Consider the following 22,754-nt stretch of genomic DNA (forward strand, 5'->3'; position numbering starts at 1 on the left):
CATTTTAGATTTTTAGAGAAATTAAATGAGAGAACTTTTACAAAAATTAAATGTATAAATTGATGTTATAGCTTATGAGAGAATCTCATTTATTTTCAATTCTTATTTTTTGCTTTAAATATTTGTAGAAATATATATTCAAACAGAGCATGATTACCTTTAATCATTCCACTTAAAAATTAGAGCAAGTTAATAATTTTCCTCACTCATACTTCCACTCCGTTTTCTAAGAACTTCATCTCAGAGCTAGGAATGACAACGGGACGGGTTGAGTACGAGTTTCATGATACCCGTCCTCGTTCCCGCGAGTTAAACCCATCCCTGTCCTTGTCTCTATACTCGTCGGGTATAGATTTTCATCCTCATTCATGTCTCGTTGGGTATCAGGTATACTCGTACCTGTCAATTTTTTTATTTTTTATTTTTTGTAAAAAAAATGATATTTTTAAATTATTTTTTATTTAATTATAATTATAATTAAGTTATTTCTTTATCTTATATTAATAAATAATCATACATAAAAAAAATGAGAACGAGGACGGGTACGGGGCGGGTAAGTACATACTCGTACTCATACCCGTAACCGATTTAATATATCGGATTTTACCCGTACTCGTACCCGGTCAAACCGGGTATTTTCCGTTAAAGTCAGGACGAGTTCGGATATTACCCGCGAGTACGGGTATATTTACCATCTCTACTCAAAGCAAAGCATAATTCTTTTAGTCAAAATCATGGACTGAGAAGTCTCTAATTGATACCAGACCATTTTAATTCTAGGCTTGACACTATGTATAGAACATATAATATTTGTTAAACCAGAGAATCTACGATTTCTTGGTAAAATCACAATTAGCTATAATCACAGTTATTTACTCTTTTTTCAGGTTATTTTTTTTCTTAATTTTTTATAATATATATCAATTCATGCAATTTTATCAGTAACATACTAATTCAGTATTTTGATTGAGTCAATAACATATTTGTAAGTAATATCAATCATTTGATTCAATAATCCACACGCCAATTTCATCATGTAAATCATATTTTTCTTACATATAATTTGACAATCTCCATTTCCAATTTTATTTTGTTCCAGCACTAACGCAAGGCAATAACTCGAGCTTGGGAAAAGCAAGAGCTGAGAAGAAAGAAGATTATAGGAAGTTAAGCTCATGTGGAATTTTGTTTTTGTTCGATGGTTTTGAAAAATGTTGTTTTCGTGGTGTAAGTTTCCTATGTTTAATTGTTGACAAATGACAACACTAATAATTTAACACACCAATCTATTAGTGATCTTTATACTTGTTTTTCCTATTTTGTGTGGTTTACTCTAAGCAACAAGTATCCATATCGAGCAATGCAATATTTCAAAGAATTCGTACCACTTTTGTGTATTTTGAAAGTGGCATTACCATCATTCCTTAAAATCATCAAAACTCAGCTTAATAGAATACAGAGGATAGAAAGACCAAAATTAGACATATACTTGCCACATTTTTTCTTACAAGTTTGGTGGCCTTATATGTTTAGATAAAAATTGGAAGAAACAAATCCTCATCTATAAAATAAAATAATTATTGAAAGCATGTTTCAGCTTACCCAATAATTTTAAATTCACAAGTCTTATAATGCAAATGTGTTAAATATTTAGAGCATAATTTTATCATCTTATATGATTTGAGTAAAATTATTTCTTATAAACAAAAATGTTATGTTCGAAAAGAAATTATAAAACATAAACACATAATTAAGAACCAGTAAATATGTATTTTTACTTTTTTTTAAACTAAAGAAGTTCTTGTCTAATCATCAATCTAGGCACTAATTAATTAGTTAGACCATCTCTTTCGTATAACACATTTCAAATGAGGCACGATGATAGGTCAAAACCTCCATGTTTCCCATATAAATGATACTTGTAACAGTACTATTATAATATTGGTTATTTGCTAACCTTGTTTCTAATTAAGTAGTCACCTAACAACTTTAGCATAATTAGATTCATTTAGATGCATGGTACGTCCCAAAGCATAGGTGCCCTGTGCCAATCAACAGTGCCTTTGTGAGACTAAATTTCAATCCATATAACTTTTTACTTTTTTTTTCCTGGAGTATCCAGGGCTGAGAGCAGTGATTAATCACCTCGCTATGAGGGAGGCATTTCAAAGGGTGGGATAGGTAGCCCTAAGATTTAACGCGACTGCATACACAAGACATGATTCAAACCCCTAACCTTACTTATGTGTGGATCAACCCTTACCACTGAACCACACGCTTGAGGTTTATATGAGTTTTTACTTCTAAGAAATAGGAACAATAAAAACTAATTTTAAATATATTTTTCATTTTATTAATTATTTTATTTTTCCATCTTCTTTTTTATTTATTTATTTGTGCTTTTTTATTTTTACTAATGAGGAAGAAAGACTTAATATTTCTAAGTATTTTAATTAAATAAATAAAATAAAAATGAAAGAAAGAAGAGAATTTCTAATGTGAGTGTTGAAGTTGCGCCCTGACTCGCTCTCTCGTCTCACAAGAAGGTTAAGGCCGTGTTTGGTCGCGCGTTTTCTGTGAAAGAAGAAATGGACGACGATGGCTCCAACTCGATCCGCCGCATGTCGAGCCGAACGCGAAAAGTTGCGTCGAAAATGGCCGCCGCACTTGCCAGCTCCGACAACCGCACCCAGGCAACTATTTTTCGATTTAATTATTTACAAAAAAAGAAAAGTGTGAATTGAAATCTGATCGAAGCGTGATTTTGTTGCGACTCAATTCAGGCGGCACTTGCGCGATTGGATGCTTTGGAGAATGACAATGCGGGTTTTGAAATCGCAGATGCCAATAACGACGACGACGATGCTTCTCTTGATGACGAGGATCAAGGTTAGGGTTTTTCCTCTCTCACTCTTTTTTTACTTTTATTTCGTTATTTTTTATAGTGTTAATTGTTAATTTTAATTGCTGTTATAATTATTTATCCAAAAATAAATAAATACATTGACTGCCCTGGATATTAGTCGAATTGCAATTCATGACTCTTTTTTTTTGGACTTTAAACCTAGTTACCTTAAGTTCTGATTAGATAAACTTGTCAAGAAGTAGTTGACAGAGAAAAATAAGAAGTTAAAAAAATGAAACAAGTTTCTAAGTTAAAATTAGCTGATTTGTAATTTTTTGGAAAAACTGTATAAGTGAGCTTCTTCAAATTAGTTTATGCATAAATTTATTTTTATTTAAAGAAAAACTTACTTTATTTTTTCTTTCTAAAAATATTTCTGATGAAATTTTTAATTAATAAACCAGGAGGCAAATGCAAGTCAATGCAAGGTTTTGAAAAGTTGTGACTGATTTCGGCAATGTTACCTTATAAATTAAGGTTTAGGGATGTGTTTCTTGTAAATAAGTAAATTGATCTGGATTGATTTTCTGTAGTCGGCTTCTCCAAGCATTCATGAAGTTGACATCTTGGAACTATTAGATGAAGATTGGATTATTCGTATTTTATTTTGATAAATTGGACTTGTTAAGACACACATTTAACATAGTCATTCGATCATCGTCCAACAATTATAATATGCTGACTGCGTGAATGTGTGTAAATGCCAACTGCATTGAATCCATTTCCTAAATTAAGGGGATATGTGTAGGGGGGAAAAAGAGTGATGTTGAGCATGGTTGTCAAACTTGAGAATCTATGTAAACTTATAGAGCTTCCATTCACTTAGTTCCTTTTCCTTCCTTTTGCAGTTTATATACAGAAAAAGCAGTCTAAAGGCACCAAAAGGAAAACCAGGCAGGCAAAAGCACTTGAAGCTAGAAGAGCCCCAAGAACATTCCTTGAGCTCTTACATGAGGTTGGTGATGACACCCACAAAGGGTCATACACATAAGTAACACTCATGTTTTACTCTTGCCTTGGCTCTTGTTTTTCGTAACCCATCTCCATGAATGCAGGCCAACTTAGAATCATTGCCTCCTCATGTGCCCTCCTATTGGAAAGCTGCAGTTGGACCTCCAAGCTCAACCTCCCGCCGCCACTTCTGTACTGTTTGTGGTTTTTCTGCCAATTACACTTGCGTGAGATGTGGTGTGCGGTTTTGTTCCTATAGATGCCAAAATGTTCACAATGATACCCGTTGCTTGAAATTTGTAGCCTGATTCATAGCCCACGAAATGTGCACAAGAATAGTATTGGACACATACTATTGTAACCAGTCATATATCATCATTTACTAACATTGTAAAGGCAAATTCTTTGTTCAATTTTCCCTCTTTAGTTCTCTTTCTTAGACTAGAGTTTTAGTTATTCAGTTGCAAGGTGCTAGCTGAAAACTGTACATTCTGACCCCTATTGGATCCTGTTGATCTAAGCAAGTAACCTCGTTAAAAATGTCCTTAGATAATAGCTGCATTAACTGAAGCTATTGTTTAGAAGATCATCTTTATCAAGCCACAAGGACTATTATATTTTTTACTTTGCTTCTGGAGCACTCATTTGTTAATGTGCTTGTGTGTTTGTCTTTGATTAGACTGGCACCAAGAAAGCTTATCTCCTAGAGTTTGCTCGTAAGTATTTCAGTTTTTCGTTGTCATATGCATAAGAACCTTGTAATATGACAGTTGATGCATGTTGTGGATTTGGCAATCCTGTTAAAGAGGTCCAATGATGTCTTTGCATGTTAGATATCCCGGAACAGTCAGGATCAACTTCACATGCTTGTTCATGGTGGCCTGCTAAAAACTAAATGTACCTTGTTTTAAGTTGCTTAGGTGCTTTATACAAAATAATCCAGCTGCACACTTGTAACATGTGGCCATTTCTTCCCATTGAAGGACCAAATCTGAAATATTTTTCTAGCAACTTTTCAGAATGAAACCTTTTTTTTTTTTTACACCCTTGAAGAAATCATTTTTCTCAATATAGGGTTAAAAAGCCACCTTATCAGCATACAGCTAAGAATCGTCTACTGATACAATGGCTGGACCCAAGTCAACGACATATCTACATGAGTTAGTAATATCAATTGTTTGATTCAACAATACAAACGCAGTTTCATCCTGTGAAGCATTTTTTTTAGATGTAAGCTGACAATCTTATCTTCATCTCCGTTGTTTATTTATGTTCTGACACATTGCAATAACTCGAGTTAGGGAAAAGCGAAATAAAGAAGAGTATAGGGAAGTTAAGATCATGTTGAATTTTGTTTTTGTTCGGTGGTTATGAAAGATGTGTTCGTGTTTCAAGTCTACTATGTTGAATCGTTGACAACTGACCACTAATAGTTTAACACAAACAAAAATATTAGTGATCTATACTCGCTTTTCCTATTTTGCGTGGGTTATTCCAAGTAGCAAGTATCCATATCATGTCATGTTATAATTCAAAGAATTCATACCAACATTTGCATAAATTAACACTACTCATTGAAATTACCAAAACTCAGCTTATTAGAATACGTAGGATAAAATGGTGAGACATATACTTGTGGCATTTTTGCACTAGAGTTTGGTGGCCTCGATTCAGTTTTACATAAAAATAGGAAGGGTATGATTTAGTCAAACAAATTTTAAAAGTTTTTAAATGGAAGGGAACTTTTTCCATCTTTCAATGCCCCCTTCACATTGGCCGTAGGGCTATTCCAAATCATTCTTGGTTTCAAACTCAAATCTATATACAGTTGCGATGAATACTCGGAAGCAAAATTGTACTACTTATATTGATCTTATTTGGTTTAAATAAATTTTTTTGTTATAGACAATAGTTGCAATCTTTAAAATAAAACTATCAAGATCACTACAAGAATAAGGCAATTAAAATTTAAATTTTAGGCCCATCAATAAAATATATTTACTATTAATTTTATAAAATAAAAATGTCACATGTTGAAAAGAGTTTTGTATGCTGACAATAAAAATTATCATGTATCATTTTCATTTAAATTAAACTTTAGGCTCTATTTGTTGTTGGACTAGCCATGAAAACTATAAATCAAACACAATTTTTCTTTTACACCAACAAATACGTCTAATTACTAACTAGTAAATATACATTTTCCATTTTAAAAAAAGATTAATTATTAATCATAAATCTTGGCACTATTTAGAGCATCTATTTCGTATAACATATTTCAAATGAGGCAATTTGACCTATATACGACCTATATATAAATAAAAAAAATTCACACGAATTAAGATAAATAAATATATATAATTTTTTAGAGTTCATATAAAATATATTATACATCTTTTAAAATATATTTAATCACATTTATTATAGATAATGTTTTTATTTATTACTTTTAGAGATATTTTTGAATTAAAAATATTAAATAATGTTGACTTTATTAAAATTTACTCATATTTTAGTTCCAAGAATTTAAACATTTTTGTTTATGTATAAGTCCATAGGAAACTCTTAGCATTATTATATTTATATACTCTCAATGAAGTTAAATATAAACAATTCTGAATATAACTAACAAAAAAATAATCAATTCACCTAATTAGAAAGATTTAAATCATTTAATTTTGTCAATCGTATCTAAAAAAATACTTTTCTAATAATCCTTCCTTGAAACTTGATGTCAAGAATAAAAAATATTAAAAATATGAGATCAATTAATTGAAGTATTTCAAAGACGATAATATTAAATAAAGTAAAATTTATTTATATTTAAAACTAATTTGAAACTAACAAGTATACATTTTTTCTTATATTCATAACGCAAAGTACTATGTTTGCTAACCTTTTTTCTCTGATGTATTAACTAGTCGCCTAACTACTTTAGAGCAACCATATGCACAGTTCAAAAGCATAGGACCTTGTGCTAATCAACAGTGGCTTTGTCAGTCTGAATTTCAACCAATATGACTTGTACTTCAAATCTAAGATTTCCAAACCAATAAAAGCTTTGAAATCAAACAAGCATCAGAAATGTTAAAATTCAAATTATAGTTTGATAAATTTTAGAATTAATTGACAATTAAAATTGACAAAACAGTAGAATTTAAACGGATCAATAGAATACAAGTGTAACACTAATTGGAGAAAAGTCACTAAGCTCGTTGAAAGAATGTCTATTAAGAGAACTCTTCACCCTTGATGAAAATTCAAAATAGGAAAGAGATGCTAACCAAATATGAGGTTATGGAATAATGATGGAGAAATCTGATCAGAATATTTTAAAAATTTACTTCCATTGAAACAAATCAAACCAATGATACACTGCCAAAATTTTTGCTCAGACAAACAGCTACATCTGAGTAGATCCAGCAACAACTCAAAATGAGGGGAATGTTTAATGTACACTCCAGAAAATTTTACAAGAAAATGACCAACAAAAACTGAGGTAGCAACAACCCGTTCCACAGAAGCCAATATAGATGAAGCCAATGAAAATAACAGCAGAACAGTAGCACAATATCTCAACCCCTGTCATTGAAGATATATGTCTATTGAAATTGAAGAGTCATTTGTCAAGCTGAAATAAAACTTCAGCAGCAGTAAACCATGCCGAATCTTCACAGTTGAGCTATCTGCTGTTTCAAATGCTGTAATAACTTCAATTTTGACTCACATATGGCAGAAAAATCCATCAGTACTTTTAGCTTCCCAGTCATCATTTTCCTGGCAACCTCAGCAGGGCACCAAGACTTGAGTGATTGGGAGATACGATCACCAACTTCTGAATCATTCACTGAGGAAATAAATGTTTGTAAAATGTGAAAGACCTTCCCCGGACCATCATTATGCCCGTCTTTGTGAAGAAGAGAAAGAATGCTATCCAAATTCAAATCTTCAGGTCTTCTTTTCCATTCTCTTATCCATTTCATAACATCCTCTAAAACATGAGATAAATGCAAGACAGAATCTGTGATTGCATGAGCCAGATTCGAGCTAGACTGATAACCTGATCCACTTTTCTTTTTCTTTTTGCTAGGTGGAAAACAGGATCTCAAACAAGATTGAATCACAAGTCCATGCCATGCCAAAGGTTCTGTAACTAACTGCGTGAGAAGTTCGATGTCACTCCAAGGAGAGCAAAGCTGAGGCTCTATGGACCTAACCTTCTCTAAAATATACTTCTCCAGCAAAGAATCTAAGATATTCCAAATTCGAGGCCTAGATCCATTTCCATCTGGGTGCACAAGTTCATTGGAACTCAAGTTCCATGCGTTTAAAAATACAGTGAAATTCAACCAGTCAATCAAGTTGGAGTCAGAAACCTGCAACATTTTTTTTTAAGAGATGGATCAAATTCCAAGTAGCAAGCATGTATGACAATATATTTTCATGTATAAAAAATAAACACAGCCAGTAGTGGGAACAGAGTATCAAGTGCAAATGTTTAATAAAAATGCCCTCAAACTGCAAATTCATTTCTACTACAGCTCATTTTCTATACCATCAAATCTTACAGGTATCAATTTCTGTATTATTAATATAAAAAATAAAAAAATAAAAAATAGAAGTTATTCTATTTCATTTCTTAATTCTGAAATATCTCATGGCACAATTATGTCAATTTAGCTCTTGATTGGAAAAAATAATAATGTAGCATTTGTATTCATGTGGTATAAAATGCTAAAACAATAAAGTAATACTACTCAATCTCTGTTCAATGGATCTCCACAAAATATTCAACAGTGGCATAAAAACTTGAGTATCATACCACGGAAGATCTTTCACCATTAGAGAAACCCATGACCACTTCTATTGCTTCAGTGAGAGAAAAGCCCAAAAATTGTGCATAGCACTCCAGCAACAATTTCAGCTCTGAAGTGATGTCCGGGGTAACAGAACCATTGACCTCAACATGCTCCTTGATTGATGCTGAAGCGCTTTGAATCGAAAGATAGATCATCCGTGGAAGTAGGGATTTCTTTTCAATGACTCTCTTTAAATTTGTCTCCCTATCTTTGGTCTACATCCATTTACAAACCATGCAATAAAGAAAAAAAAAATAGTTTAGTTTTTACTGAAAGAAGTATACAAAAGCCACAAACCATCAAAGATGGGATTGACCTACCGATATTTCTCTGGGATAATAAGAAATTCCTTCGAATGGCCCTGAGACAGAAGACCATCCATTCAGATTAATATGGCAATCAACAAACCCACATAAGAAAATAATACCAGATTATAATCTGATGTCCAAACCAGGAGACATTGAACAGCATATTGTCAATTATATGAAAAAAATAGTAAAATATCATTCTGAGTCCTACCAGCTATAAGGACACCACGTCCAATTATTTGTCAATTTATTTGGACTTTTACACCCACCAAAACAGACCAACCCCATTCCCATCCAGTCTTCCAATCACTCTAAATTTACTTTTTATTTGAGGGAACAATGTTAAGGAACAACTTGTAGGTATTAGGTTACATGATTTGTAATTGTAAACAACGTAGAAGGCAGTATCCCATAAGTTTTCATTAGCTTTTCTTTTAAGGTAAGAGATTAATTTGATATTTATTTTAACCTTATCTTTAACACATACTTTGAAGATTCATATTATTAGCTTAACATATTGATGCTAAGAGTAGCAAGAATACAACACACATTGTGTCTAAGCTAAAAATATGATTGCAGAACTAACCTAAAAGGTAATTTTTCTCTGAAGTTGGTGTCCACCAGGGCCGTGTCTGCAGGTCTTCATTGAAGGTCAAAGACTTCGACCCTACCTCCTTAGATAGCTCAAGGAAGTGAATACCACATTTCAAGCCTTGAAGAACACCCTAAGAAAATATGAACTTGTTAAACCTACCGTCAAATTTATCAAGAGGTGATAAAATATGCCATAGTTTCAAGAAATGAATCACCTCTTCGTCTTCAAGATTATCTGCATTCTGCTTGAGTTGTAAAATGGGTGTTTCAACCCGTGCCACTAAATACTGACTAGAGTGTTGCAACCTATCTTTAAACTGGACAAATTCAATTACCTGGAATATAATGTTGCCTAAATTCAATCGACGCAAACAACAATATGGTGCTTTCAACATTAAATCATAACTGACATGAATCAAAGATTATCAATTTATCATGCAATGTGTATACATCTTCATGTTACTTACATGGGCAGAACCATGTCAATCAAACTAGGCACCGCTTATGCAACAGTTATGTTTTAAGTATGTCACTGACTCTCCATTCAGAATACAACAAAACATGGTCAAATCATATCATAACTTCATTTCTAACAAGGTTGAGCAGATATTAATAAATTAACTAAGAACCTTCTTTAATGTAGATTATCTAATAAACTGTTATGCATGAAGAACTCTTTTTAAAGAAGATAGGCCTGCAACTCCAACTTTATGCATCCATGTGCTCCAAGCAATTTAACTCAAGAAAAGTCTCTAGAAACAATAAAAAAAATTCCAGTATACATACTTTTGAGTAATTTCTATGACGATATGCAAGAAATGTTAAATCTGCAGATTCTCTGAAGTGATCATCCATAAACCTCAGGTAATCCTTTAGCAGATTGTTTAACTCGGTCCAAAGTGGAGATACCAGCATCTGAGGCAATATGTGGTGCAAAATATTTTCCATCAAGATATTCTTGACATCCAGGGACTTATACCTGAAGAAAAGAAAATATGCTTTATATAGGATATAAGTTACAACCAATCAGCATGACATAAACATTATGTGACCTCTAATGAAATAATGTAAAACTAATGAATAAAGTATTTTACCATTCATGTGCCGCTGAAAGTGCACCACAGTGGCTATACAAATGCAACAGCAAGATCTTGTACTGTGACACATATCTGCTTAAAGACAAGAAGTTGTTCACTTATTTTAAAGAAGAAAAAGTTCCCACTACAAAACCATTGTAAGCATTTAGATCAATATCAGCTGGTTTAAAATTAATCAAAATATGAGCTTTAAGTAAAGTAGAAGCCATTTGGTAATTTTCATTCTTTCAACTTAAAGAGACAACCCAAGAGAGTAAGGGGAGAGAGAGCAGAGAGCAAGGATGCCTAAAAAGCCGGTTTTGTTTCTTTTCTTTTATAAAAATTAAGTTGCTTATTTTTGAAGATTTTTTAAGAAAGTGATTAGCTCAGCTTCTCCTTTTAACGAGAGGAGAAGCCCTAAAAAATCTGTGCCAAACAGTACTTAAGAATATACCCCTCCATCCTTGCACCAGATATAATGAACCACACAATGTCAAAAATAGACTTCATTAACATTGATTCAGCCAAATAACTAATTTAAAAACCCATTTATGATTAAGGAAATATATTTCTAGTTTATATACTTTAGTTGACATTAGCACAAAGTACAAAAGGAAAATGGAAGATATGGTATAATGACATACGAAATACAGAATCTTCGCATTTTTTATCCTTCTCTGTGGTTATGTGAAAACCCAACAAAATCCATAGTTTCACAAGTCAAAAGCTAGCATATACCTAGAGCTAACCTTTGGAGCAATAAACTCAATACTTTTAATACAAGAAATAATATAAATAGGAAGGTCCTAATTCAGAAAAAAAAAAAAAATATCCTAATTTTTTTAACAAAAATAGTCAAAAAAACAGTATTACTGAGAATTGTGACAAATCCAAGAAATGTCATTAAATTGTAAATAATAAAGCTGACCCCACTACAATTTTTTCACACTAAAATTTTATGATAAGTTATTCTCACTTTCCAAAGAGTGATAGCTCACAAATTCATAATATAATATTATAACAGTAATGTACAATACAAAATACACGTGAAGGCACAAAAAAGAACTGCCCAGATATAGCCCAAGAACATAACTCAAATGAAATGCTTCCTCAATGTAATACATTTTTTGTGTAAGACTACAAGATATAAGGCAAAACAATTATCACTGACCTTCGTATTGCCAAACCAAACTCCAGAACCATAATTGCCTCTACCAAATAGCCAACATTCTTGGTACGCCAGAATAACTATACAAATAACCACAGGAGGTAAACAGAGGTTAGAGGATTGCATAAGTATTTAAAATGTTAAAAATTAGCTGTAATGCATTTCCAAAACCACAACAATGCGTGGCAATTTTACAGATAAAAGCACATTAGAATTAGAATCATAAACAATTCTAAAGCAGAACGAAGAATTTAAATTTAGAAGTAACAAGAATTATTGTTTGGTTTTAAAATTGAGAAGCAAACAAATTAAGAGTTTTAAATTCTCTTACCTCATGTTGTTACAGTATTTTTTATTTACTCTTTCTATAAGAAAAAAAAACTATAGGGTGAATAAAAGATTCATGTTTTTAATTCAAATTCACATAAAACTCACTTACAAAACAAGAAGCATTCAATTAATACATTTTCTAGGGACCAACATCAACAAAATACAATATGGAAAATTCGTAAGAGTTAAAACTTAAGTTCTATGTTTAAATTGAGCATATAAGCCCGGATCACTTCCTACTAAACTAATAATTGGGTTTTTAATAGAAGAAATGTAAATAAAGAAAAATCGTAAATTGCAAGAGCAGAGGGTATGATATCCATATAAAAGGAAACCAAAAGCCAAAATTGACAAATCAACTTTCTGCCAAAAGAATTTGACACATCAAATAAGAAAAAGCTGATCCAACTTTCTGCTTGTTCAACATTAAAACCTTAAAATTTAACCATTGTATCTCTCCTCCCACTCCCTGCCTCCACCCAAAAAACTACGGAAAATATGTAAATAAGTCCAGCACAACAGTAATATCTATCAGCAACTTGTAGATTCATGTGTCAACAACAAACCAAAAAAATGAAAACCACAACAAAAATAGAATAACTTCATATTTTTTTACCAATGTGAGATACAAAAAGGAAATACATAAAGCTTGATATAATATAACATACCTGGACCAAAATATTACATATCATTGAAAGCAGCTCCTCACCATGCATGCCCTCCTGTGGATCCAAATCTTTCGAAAGTGGAAGGTTTTTGCAATACATTTCAAACATTTGAACACAAGAGGCCTCAAGTTCTGGGACAAGTTTAGAAGCGTTTGTATTCATTAGATTAACACTCAATATGGAAAAACAGGCTGTGACCTACAAGTTAAGCCACAAGCTCAAATCTGAAGAAGTTTGTTTCCACTTTCCACTCTCTCTTGAGGGAAACATAAAAAAGAAAAAAGATTGGAATAAAATAATTGGAAAGGAGGGCCATTATGGTTGCGGGAAAACACACACACATGGAGATCAACTTCTATGAGATATTATGATTTAACCCAAGATATAGGCAAGCTTGGAGGTGAATTAAACCAATAATAACTCTCCTGGCTTAAATATGTTTTGTCTCTCAATCATGCGAAAAAATTGTTTTGGTCCCTCAAATTTAAAATTAATCTTCTTAGCCCTTGTAATTTGGGGTAAAAAAATATTCTAGTTCCTCTGTCCAAACGTCATTACTGAATTTGCTACACAAAAACCCGATAGAATTAAATCTATCACAGAATCCACATACTATTGTCCATGTTAGTAAAAACATCATATCAAACCCAACTGTTGGCTGATGCTGTACGGCTAACTCAATTTGCCTCTCTCAGTGATAATGCAGCTAGTCTTAAGGGACTAAAACATTTTTTTTGAAATTTAAAAACTAAAAAGATCAATTTTAAATATGGGAGACCAAAAACAAATTACCAAAAATTTGAGGGACTAAAAACAAAGTTAAACCTAACTTTATTTTATACATCTTAAAAGATAATGACTAAATCTGTTAGACTGAACATCAGCTGAGTCAAACAATAATTTCTCTTACAAGTGTTCACTAAAAAAAATCCTATGGGCTAGAAGATAAAGCACATGTTCATTCAGCCTTGGGATGGAATTATAATTAAATTATTAAAATTTAATTAGAGGACGATGGAAAAAAGAATTCAATTACTTACATTTGGTTATAGAGAATATAACACAGTTAAATACTAAATTCCCTAAAAGCCTAATTCATAAGGTGGGATCTCAGACATATTTTATATCTCTAACCGGGCATACATCACATTGGAATATTGAGAAGAACATTTAATAAATCAATGTATATTTGTATGCAACAACCCACCACTTGCAGAAGACTTGAACATGTTCCCCAGCAATAACTGTTTAATTTTGAAAAGACTAATAGACAGCCCAAGTGTCTTGGTCGGTGGAGCTGATAAAGTGTCATTGGTTTTCATCAACTTCTCCAAGAGTTCTATCTTCTGATCAGCATTGAGGATTTCAACAAACATCTCAACATCAGAAGTAAAGCAGGCCAGGTGACCAAACCTATGAGAAGTTGAAAATTAAGCAGAGTCCTTGATCAAACAATGATAAAGTTCCATTGGAGTTTTACAAGCACACTTAAAATGTAAGAGGGACCAATCTACTTAGATACAACAATTACACAGCTAGTTAACCTAAAATGGCACAGAATTGAAACATATCTGCAAACAGAATAAACTAATACAAGCAAAAGAAACTAAAACTAGTGTTTTCACCCTTCTCAATTACTAAATAAAGTAAAGTCCTGAAATAAATAGATCTGAGAACCCATAAACCTAGATTTTAAATTCTATTGGATTTTTACCGCATTAGTCAATATCAAATGTCATTCCAGCCCTCTCACAAAGCATTTTACATGCATGATGATTTAGAAGAAAAATAATTGAGTATAGGAATGATAAGTTCAGATGACGTACCTCCGAAAGTATTGCACAATGTCATTCATTAAATTGTCATCATTTTTCTTCCCACGTAAATGTTTTCTTCTTTCAATTTCCATAGTTGCCAAATATGGACACCTGATCAAGTTATTAACAGTATCTGCTTGCAACTTCTGTACACAGGCTGATGCAATTGACATTCGACCGTCAAACTGCATTCATATAGTAGTTTATAATTATACAAAAATTAAGTTCCATGAAAATAATAAATGGTCCCTGTATGCATAAACTACATATTCACCTGTTCATCTGTCAAGTGTGAGACTTTGCAATTGACAAACTTTGGGGGATGAACTGGATCATTAGCAGCCTCATCACACCAAATGCTGCCATCTTCTAGCAAACAGCCTAGGTAATGAAGGAAACACTCCCAGTCATCTGGACTGCCAAATGATGAAACAATATCAATGGATAAAAAGCTGGGGACAGAGTAAAAGACGAGTAAAAAGAAAACTGAGCTTAATTCAGGATAGCAAACAATCTAGAATTTTGAAATTTTTTGTCTGAACAAGTTGGCATATCCAGGCATACCATGACTCTAGAATTTTGTGATAAATATCAGCAGCAGCAGTGTAGTCACCTGCCCGAGCCAGAAGTCTCCCCTGTCAACTTAAAGTCAAAGTACAGAGGTTGATAAGAAAGGTCAAATAAGAAAATTAAGAATAATGCTCCAGATTGCTATTACTTTTATATTTTATAATTTTATAAAAGAATACATATTGCAGAGAAGAAAAGATACAAGGGTAAAGGAGGATAAGATATAACAAGAAATTATTTGAAGAGCACCTGAAGCCATAAAAACAATCCTAGCTCAAAACAAGTTAATTCTTCATTTTGCTTGATTCAATTAATTGATCTTTCAATTCAGCCAAAAGGGTTTGAAAGACTAATTCTTATGGAGTATTTTCCAAGAAAGCATGCTCCTATATTTACTATCAAGTGAAAGTTCAAAGCTTCATCTAATGTTCAAATATTTCATTGGACAATACTACTTTATAGGATTAATTCTAATGACATTTTGAAGTTTTGTATATTAGAGAAGAGAATAGGATAATAAATACTTTTATTTGTTGTATTATTTACATGTATTCAAATGTATTTTTCTGCTTGTATTTGCTAACACTTTAGGTTAGTTAGTCTTGTTGGCTTACTAACTCTTGAGTTAGTTAAGTCCGTTAGGTCTATATATGTAGGTGATACCTCTCGTGTATCACTTTATCAAATTCTCTCTTATTCAATAATATTCTCCTTAAGAAATCCTCTTTCAATCCTTTCTCTCATATTGTACATTTAACAAAGCTTTGACATCTTGATATGTGTGATGTATCTCTTTCATTAAGAGAGAGCTGCCATTTTTTTTCTACACTCTTTGAAAATATGCACTTTCAATAGTGAACCATAGATCAAAAATCTCATTATTCACTTCCAAACAAATTTTAATTTCTAAATAGACCATTGAAAGAAGTTTGTCTAAAGGATCAATTTTTAAATATTAATCATTCTAATACTGCATGGAATGGAACATTTTCTATTAACCTTGGAACATACAGATTTATTTGATTACGACTTACAACTTCAACTAATGAGAAGCATCAATGAACCAATGTCCGGTTAATTTAATCAGATGGTCATTTATACCCAAAAAAAATAACATACTAAATTGAAAAGTTAAAACACTAAACAGAAGTTAAAAAATAGAGAAAAAGCTATTGAGATTACATGCATTCGTAGCTTATCAACTTCAATCATCAACAGTGATCCCAATTTCCCAGAGAGAATTTCCAAAGCATCCCCAAACTTAGCTTGCCGATCCAATAAAGAAATGTAGATCATAAGAGCTGCAACCAATTTTGAAAATTTAAAAATAAACACATATGGTTTCCTTAATGATACAAGAAAATCAATCCAATGGTTGATTACTCTTCGGGATTGGGTTTCTCATGTCTTTTTCGCATTTCCTCCTAACACAATTCTAGTGTCCACAATTTAGTGCTCAATTCAAGATCCCACTATTTCTTGGAATTTTCCTTGGCCCAGTATTCAATGAGGACTTTTAGTTTTTGTTAAAAAGCCAAACATCTCTGGAAATATGCAGTATATGCTTATATCATGCATTATTATGCATTAGAGCCTTTGGTTGGAGTGCAATTCTAATATCTTTAAGGAGAAATCTCTAATGAGAGACTTCTTTGGTTAAGGAGAAGATATTTGGCTTCTACTTGATGTAAATCTGGTGGTTTTGTTAGAGGTTTCTCTTATTAGACACGTGTAAGCTTTGCTTCATTGATGTTTTTAAATCTCTTTTGTTTATATTTTCATTCTTGAAGAGGGTCTTTTATTCTCAAATCTTACTATAATTTCCTTTTATATCTAGACAAATTTATTTTTATCCAAATAATTAATAACAGATAAGAAAGAGATAAGATCACCTTCAGGCTCGTGTAAGCTATGAGAAGCAACATGCTTTTTAAGTAAGCCTTCGGCTAGAAATAAAAGTTTGTCTTCTCCATTGCCACAAAGTACCTATCAAGAGTGCCCATAAAATAAATCAATAGAATATGTTCTAGACAAAATAATTATCATTCCCAACCCAAGACTATCCCATTGCAAAGTAACACACTCCTTTTTTAATACACACTGTTATTGGTTAAAATTTATTAAAAACTACAAAATCAGAGTCATTAAATAATAAGTGGACCCACAAAAATTTGTAATTTCCAATAAATTTTAAAGTTCAAAAGACAGTGTTAGGGAGTGTTACTAGTATTTCTCTTAAAAACCAATGAATGAAGTTGATGTTTATATTTCAAAGAACTTCTAGTCATATTTTTTGTTATCCCAGCAATGCAATATGTTCATAACTGAATCACCATTAACCTAATAGCAGTTGTGTAGGTTCTTTGCCAAACAACTTACTTTCTAATCTATTCATCATATCATGGCATTTCATTTTGAGATAAAAAGAAGAGAACTAGGGAGAACCTGTAATTGTATGCTACAAACTGCCCAAAGAAGAAACCTCTCTTCTCCAACAAGTTTGTACATTTTGATGGCCGTCTGCCAATTAGACAAAAGCAAAATGTTGAGTTGTTAAAATAAATAAAATCACAACAACAGACATCCACACATATAAGCACAAACCTGTTGCTGCTTCACGAATGAGTACTCTCTAACATAGCAATTAAACAGCCCCATCATTAGTTCCAAGTTACTAGGGAATTTACTGCAGGCATGTTCATAACACCCAGTAGCCAAATCCACTGCTCAAATACGCACACTCTAGTCAACAATCAATACAAACACACAACACACGTAACCAATGCATCAAAAGACAGTAAAACAGCCATGTTTATTTGTTAGACTAAAATATGCTTCCAATCCTTACCATCTTTTGATTTTAGTCAGCTCAGCATTTGCACAGGTACGTAATGGCAAAGATTCAAGGTATAACGGCAAGGATTGAGTGAAAAATGCCAAAAATTATGAATATTACACTGATTATCTTTAAAGAATAATTTTAAAAGGAATAAAATCAAAACGTGAGTATAATAGTATTACTGTATCGCTATATTACCAAAACCAAAAACATTTTTAAGTCTATTTGTCATGAAGCATCAAATTAGTTAGCCGAACTGAAAAGAAAAAAAAACATATATCGAAGCTCTAAGTCTAACCAGTTCAGTCTCTGTTTCAATTTCAAAACATTGCATACTATACAACAACATCACACATGGCAGCAAGAAGCAAAATAAATAACTGAACGAAAACTTACAGTGATCCAATCGCTGAAACACAATCTGCAGCGTGCTGAGAGTGAGATCGTCCATCAACAGAGAATCGTTGGCGTAGAGAAGCTCCTTCGCATTGAGCGCGACGGAAAACGCTTCCTCGGGCTTCCCCATCCGTTCCAACACGAGCGCTTTCAGAGCCTACATGAAAAAAAAAAAAAAAAAAAAAAAAAAAAAAAAAAACAGTATCCAAGACGTGAATACGAAGGCAAAGACGTTCTAAAAAAAAAGTGAAAAGTGCGAGAATTAGGGTTGTTACGAGGGCGTAGGGAGAATTAGGGTGCTTAGAGAGGAGCGTGGTGACATGCTTGAGAGCGTTCTTGAACTGGCGAGAATCAATGGCGTCCCATATTGGACGAACCTTTCGCTCGGGAATGCCGCCGGCTAGACCGAACTTGGAGGCCATTGGAGTCGCAGAGGAGACAGAGTGAAGATTGAAGAGTGAAGAGTGAAGAGTGAAGAGGGAAACTGAAGAACAGAAGCAGTGTGACAGGAAAACCTAGAATTGAATAGAACTGAAACTGAACAAGGTTACTGGGCTTAGATTAGGAGTGGCCAAGGTTGTTCCAAACTACTAAAGCCTAAGTGGACTTCACTTTCCTATTAAAATATTTCCAATATGTTTTTTACACGATTAGACTATCATAACTTTTATTTGATTTAAAAAAAACAATAAGTCACTAGCGGGGAATTATTGTTATCAGTAAATCAATAAATAAATAAAAGTGAAATCATTGTAATTAATCAATGATTTTAAGATTGAGATATGACAAAAAATTACTGTTTATACTATTATATTGTTGAAAAAGAATTAGATACTTTTTTTGTTATAAGCATTATATTTTAAAAAAATAATAATTAATTTAGTTAAAGCATTATATTTGTATATAAATTTAAATTATTTTCTAAAATTAATTTTCTCTTATTCACTTAATCATTTTTTATCTTATTAATTAATTAATTAATACTTATAAGAGAATAATATTTATGTATCTATTTATCTTTTTCAATACTAACAAGGAAGAGAAATTTTATTCAATGAATTTTAAATATTTATTATATTTTATCTAATAAATTATTAATTAGAAAATGATAATTTAAAAAATATATAATGAGAATTTAAAAAAGTGACAACTTTAAGTTTTAACAATATTAAGGTATATAAATTAAATTTAGTTTATATTCTATTGTTTATGAAATAAAAGAAATAAGAAGGTTGGTAGTGTCTTTGGAACAATTGCAAAAAAATTATATTATTTAATAATTGATTATGATAAAATAAAATTATATTTAATAATATTTACTAAAAAATAATTTAAAATATTTAATTTTATTCGAGTATAATAAAAGAAATCAATAATATATAATTTAAGGGGAAAAAATCAAATATATATACATTTTATGTAATTTAATAAAGATAGATGCGAATTCTCTCAACATACAATGTCGTTTGATACATGTCGTCCAACCTCCTAAGTCATCGAACAAGAGAAAGGAAGGTTCAACTCATCTTTCTTTTCAAGACAAGATGTTGGGATCTCAAACCCCAAAATCAACGAAGGTAGAGGTGAAATATCTTATTGAAAACAAGCTTTTTAGAGTGGAATATGAAAAGGGAATAGACTATGCCCTAATTGTTACATAGAGGATAAAGTTTTACGGAATTTATGACGTCCTTGGAAGAATGCAGTAATAGTAAAAGTCATGTTTGACAAGCTAAAAAGAGTATGGAAGCCTTCTAGTGGTTTGGACGTGGTGGACATTAGCCATGGATACTACATGGTCAAGTTTGACATGGCATGCAATAGGGAGAAAGTGTTGAGTGGAGGATCGTGATTAATCTTTGACCATTATCTGATAGTGCGGGGTTGGTCTCCCAACTTCATGGTTTCAGAGGAGAAGATATGTCATACTCTTGTATGGATATGTTTCTCGTGCCTAGCTAAGGATAGAATATTTTGACAAGAATGTGTTGATGGCACTTGCCTCAGTAGTTGGTCAATCAATCAAAGTGGATATGATGATAACGAATATATCCAAAGGGAAATTTTTTAAGGTGTCTGTCGGGATCACTTTGGACCAGCCTGTGGTAGGGAGGGTTTGGTTTTATGATCACGAGTTCAATACAGAGTATGAAGGACTACATTTTGATCTATAAAGGATGTGGTTTGTATGGTCATACGACTACTAAAATAATAAGTGCAAGAATAAGGCTAATTTTGGTTCATTACAAGGATTAAGAGAGAATCAAGGATTTTGTGCTATGGAGATTTGTTAGTGGTTAAAACGGGTAAGCAGACACATAAAACAATTTTAAAGGAGAGGTGACTGTAGGGGGATTCAAGGGAGTGTTTGATCCACACACGTAATAAAAGTTTGAGTAAAAATCCTTTTATTTTGTTGGATAATGAAAGATATAAAGAAGAAAGAGGAGGGGCCAAGAGACAGCGTGGGGTGCATGTAGACCCTAGCATGATTGTGGCACAAAAAAATATATGGAAGAAGAATAAGAGATCTCGTGGGGATATGTTAGAATTAGAACACATGACAATTGTTGTTGACCCATACATGGAAATCGTGATCTCACCTGCATGGAAAAACCAAGCTCTAAGTTTGAAGGAATATAATTCAACATCTAGTGAAGGCAGAGAGGTAGGGTTACATACACATGCACATGAAGGGACGCACTAAAAGAGAGCAAAACAAATGGCAGACAAAGGTTGTGAATCAATGATTGATAAAATGGTTTCTTCTCTTTTCTTGTATATTCATGAAAGCAAAGCAGTATATTTATATATAACCTATTGCCTATGAAGGGACAAAAAAGAATAACAGAAAATTGCAGCAGAGGGTGAGGTGTTGAAACACCTAAATACAATACAGAATGTACTACCTAACAGAATATACAGCTGTATCAGGAAAAAGTAAAAAAAAACTGTACAATATGGGCTTATGTATTTCTATTCAATTGGGCTGGAATTACTGGTTTGATTGAGCTGTTGTGGATCCTTTCGTTCTTCCTCTTTTAGCCCCTCACAAGCGGGAGGTTTGAAGATGTCAAGAAGCTCCAGCTTGGATAAATTGGAGTGAAACAACCGGGGAGGGAGCGCTTTAGTGAAAATATCTGCTAACTCATGTGATGATGAAACTGGTAAGAGGTGCATGAGACCAGCGAGTAATTTTTCACGAACGATGTGACAATCAATCTCTAAATGCTTCGTTCTTTCATGAAAGACTGGGTTGGCTGCAATATATAATGCACTTTGGCTATCACAATAGAGGACAAAACGCTTAGTAATAGGAATTCTCAAATCACTAAGGAGGAAAGAGAGCCATTGAAGCTCACAAGTGGCAGAGGCAAGTGCCATGTACTCTGCTTCTGCAGAAGATCGAGAAACTATAAATTGCTTCTTGGCTTTCCAGGACACTAAAGAGTTGTCAATAAAAAAACAATAACCAGTGATTGAACGTTGTGTATCAACACATGTAGCCCAGTCAGCATCACTGAATCCAAGAAGTTGTGTTGAGGACTGGCCACTAGTACAAAAGAGGTGTACTACGCCGGATATTTTAGGCTTTTTACGTTAGAAAACGTACCGACGTAGAAGCGGGAGACGTAAATTTTACGTCGGACCTACAAACCCGACGTAAATTTACGTCGGACATTACGAAATCCGACATAAAAAAGTAGTAAAAAAACAACAAAAAAAAACATAAGAACGCAGGCAGAACGGCCCGTTCTGCTTGCAGAATAGGCCGTGCTGCTTGCAGAACAGGTCGTTCTGCTTGCAGAACAAGCCATTCTGCTTCGTAGAACAACAAAAAAAAAATGCCCACTACCTATACAAATAGAACAACCAAAAAATTGAATAAAATAGATAGTCAGAGTAGCAATGCTAAGTAGAAAAGTGCTAACGAAACCTTGTTTCATACCTGAGGAGCAGCAACAATGTGCAAATGAGTAACAAAGAGTTCATCCCTCTGCAAAAAACAAAAAAACGATTTAGTAACAGAGGAGAGGGAGAGGGTTTACAGAGAAAAAAATGAAAAGTGATGAAAAGTGAATGCGCGTGGTATGCCTCGCGCTCTCTTATTCAAATTTGCGTCTTTTTTATGTCATACCCTACCAGGTGCGACGTAAAAAAGTTCGCAAAAATTACAAAAATGTCACCGCGTTTTTTTTACGTCGGATTTTCGTATTTCCGACGTAAAAGGGGTGACGTAATATGCTTATTTTCTACTAGTGGGCGACTGAAA

At 32.8% G+C, this 22,754-nt stretch overlaps 2 protein-coding genes across 2 annotated transcripts; one reads left to right on the forward strand and one right to left on the reverse strand.

The window, feature by feature from the left end:
* The first annotated feature begins 2,483 nt into the window (after positions 1 to 2,483).
* On the forward strand, positions 2,484 to 4,480 carry SEF (HIT-type Zinc finger family protein). Its single transcript, XM_020360294.3, has 4 exons — positions 2,484 to 2,693; positions 2,784 to 2,889; positions 3,754 to 3,860; positions 3,961 to 4,480. The coding sequence occupies exons 1-4, from the start codon at positions 2,589 to 2,591 to the stop codon at positions 4,162 to 4,164; spliced, it is 522 nt and encodes a 173-aa protein (XP_020215883.1). The 5' UTR covers positions 2,484 to 2,588; the 3' UTR covers positions 4,165 to 4,480.
* A 2,704-nt stretch (positions 4,481 to 7,184) lies between these two features.
* On the reverse strand, positions 7,185 to 19,077 carry LOC109803849 (Tetratricopeptide repeat (TPR)-like superfamily protein). The gene is made up of 19 exons (XM_020365542.3): positions 18,757 to 19,077; positions 18,482 to 18,638; positions 17,851 to 17,969; positions 17,692 to 17,766; positions 17,139 to 17,232; positions 16,429 to 16,547; positions 15,241 to 15,311; positions 14,951 to 15,092; positions 14,686 to 14,861; positions 14,067 to 14,272; positions 12,860 to 12,990; positions 11,865 to 11,941; positions 10,712 to 10,786; positions 10,404 to 10,596; positions 9,833 to 9,952; positions 9,610 to 9,748; positions 9,036 to 9,076; positions 8,679 to 8,930; positions 7,185 to 8,232 (listed from the first exon to the last, which is right to left on the reverse strand). The coding sequence occupies exons 1-19, from the start codon at positions 18,901 to 18,903 to the stop codon at positions 7,528 to 7,530; spliced, it is 3,039 nt and encodes a 1,012-aa protein (XP_020221131.1). The 5' UTR covers positions 18,904 to 19,077; the 3' UTR covers positions 7,185 to 7,527.
* Positions 19,078 to 22,754: the final 3,677 nt, after the last annotated feature.

This window comes from Cajanus cajan, chromosome 3, assembly GCF_000230855.2.
Source record: "Cajanus cajan strain Asha chromosome 3, NIPB_CcT2T_4, whole genome shotgun sequence".
NCBI classification, from domain to species: domain Eukaryota; kingdom Viridiplantae; phylum Streptophyta; class Magnoliopsida; order Fabales; family Fabaceae; genus Cajanus; species Cajanus cajan.

Excerpts from the sequence above, each read along its gene's own strand:
- LOC109803849 (XM_020365542.3), bottom strand. The coding sequence starts at position 18,903 with ATGGCCTCCAAGTTCGGTCTAGCCGGCGGCATTCCCGAGCGAAAGGTT. Across the intron at positions 18,639-18,756 it reads CTAATTCTCCCTACGCCCTC|GCTCTGAAAGCGCTCGTGTT; the intron begins GTAACAACCCTA and ends TTTTTCATGTAG. Across the intron at positions 10,787-11,864 it reads TTTGGTTTGGCAATACGAAG|ATATGTGTCACAGTACAAGA; the intron begins GTCAGTGATAAT and ends GTCTTTAAGCAG.
- SEF (XM_020360294.3), top strand. The coding sequence starts at position 2,589 with ATGGACGACGATGGCTCCAACTCGATCCGCCGCATGTCGAGCCGAACG. Across the intron at positions 2,890-3,753 it reads TCTTGATGACGAGGATCAAG|TTTATATACAGAAAAAGCAG; the intron begins GTTAGGGTTTTT and ends TTCCTTTTGCAG. Across the intron at positions 3,861-3,960 it reads TCCTTGAGCTCTTACATGAG|GCCAACTTAGAATCATTGCC; the intron begins GTTGGTGATGAC and ends CCATGAATGCAG.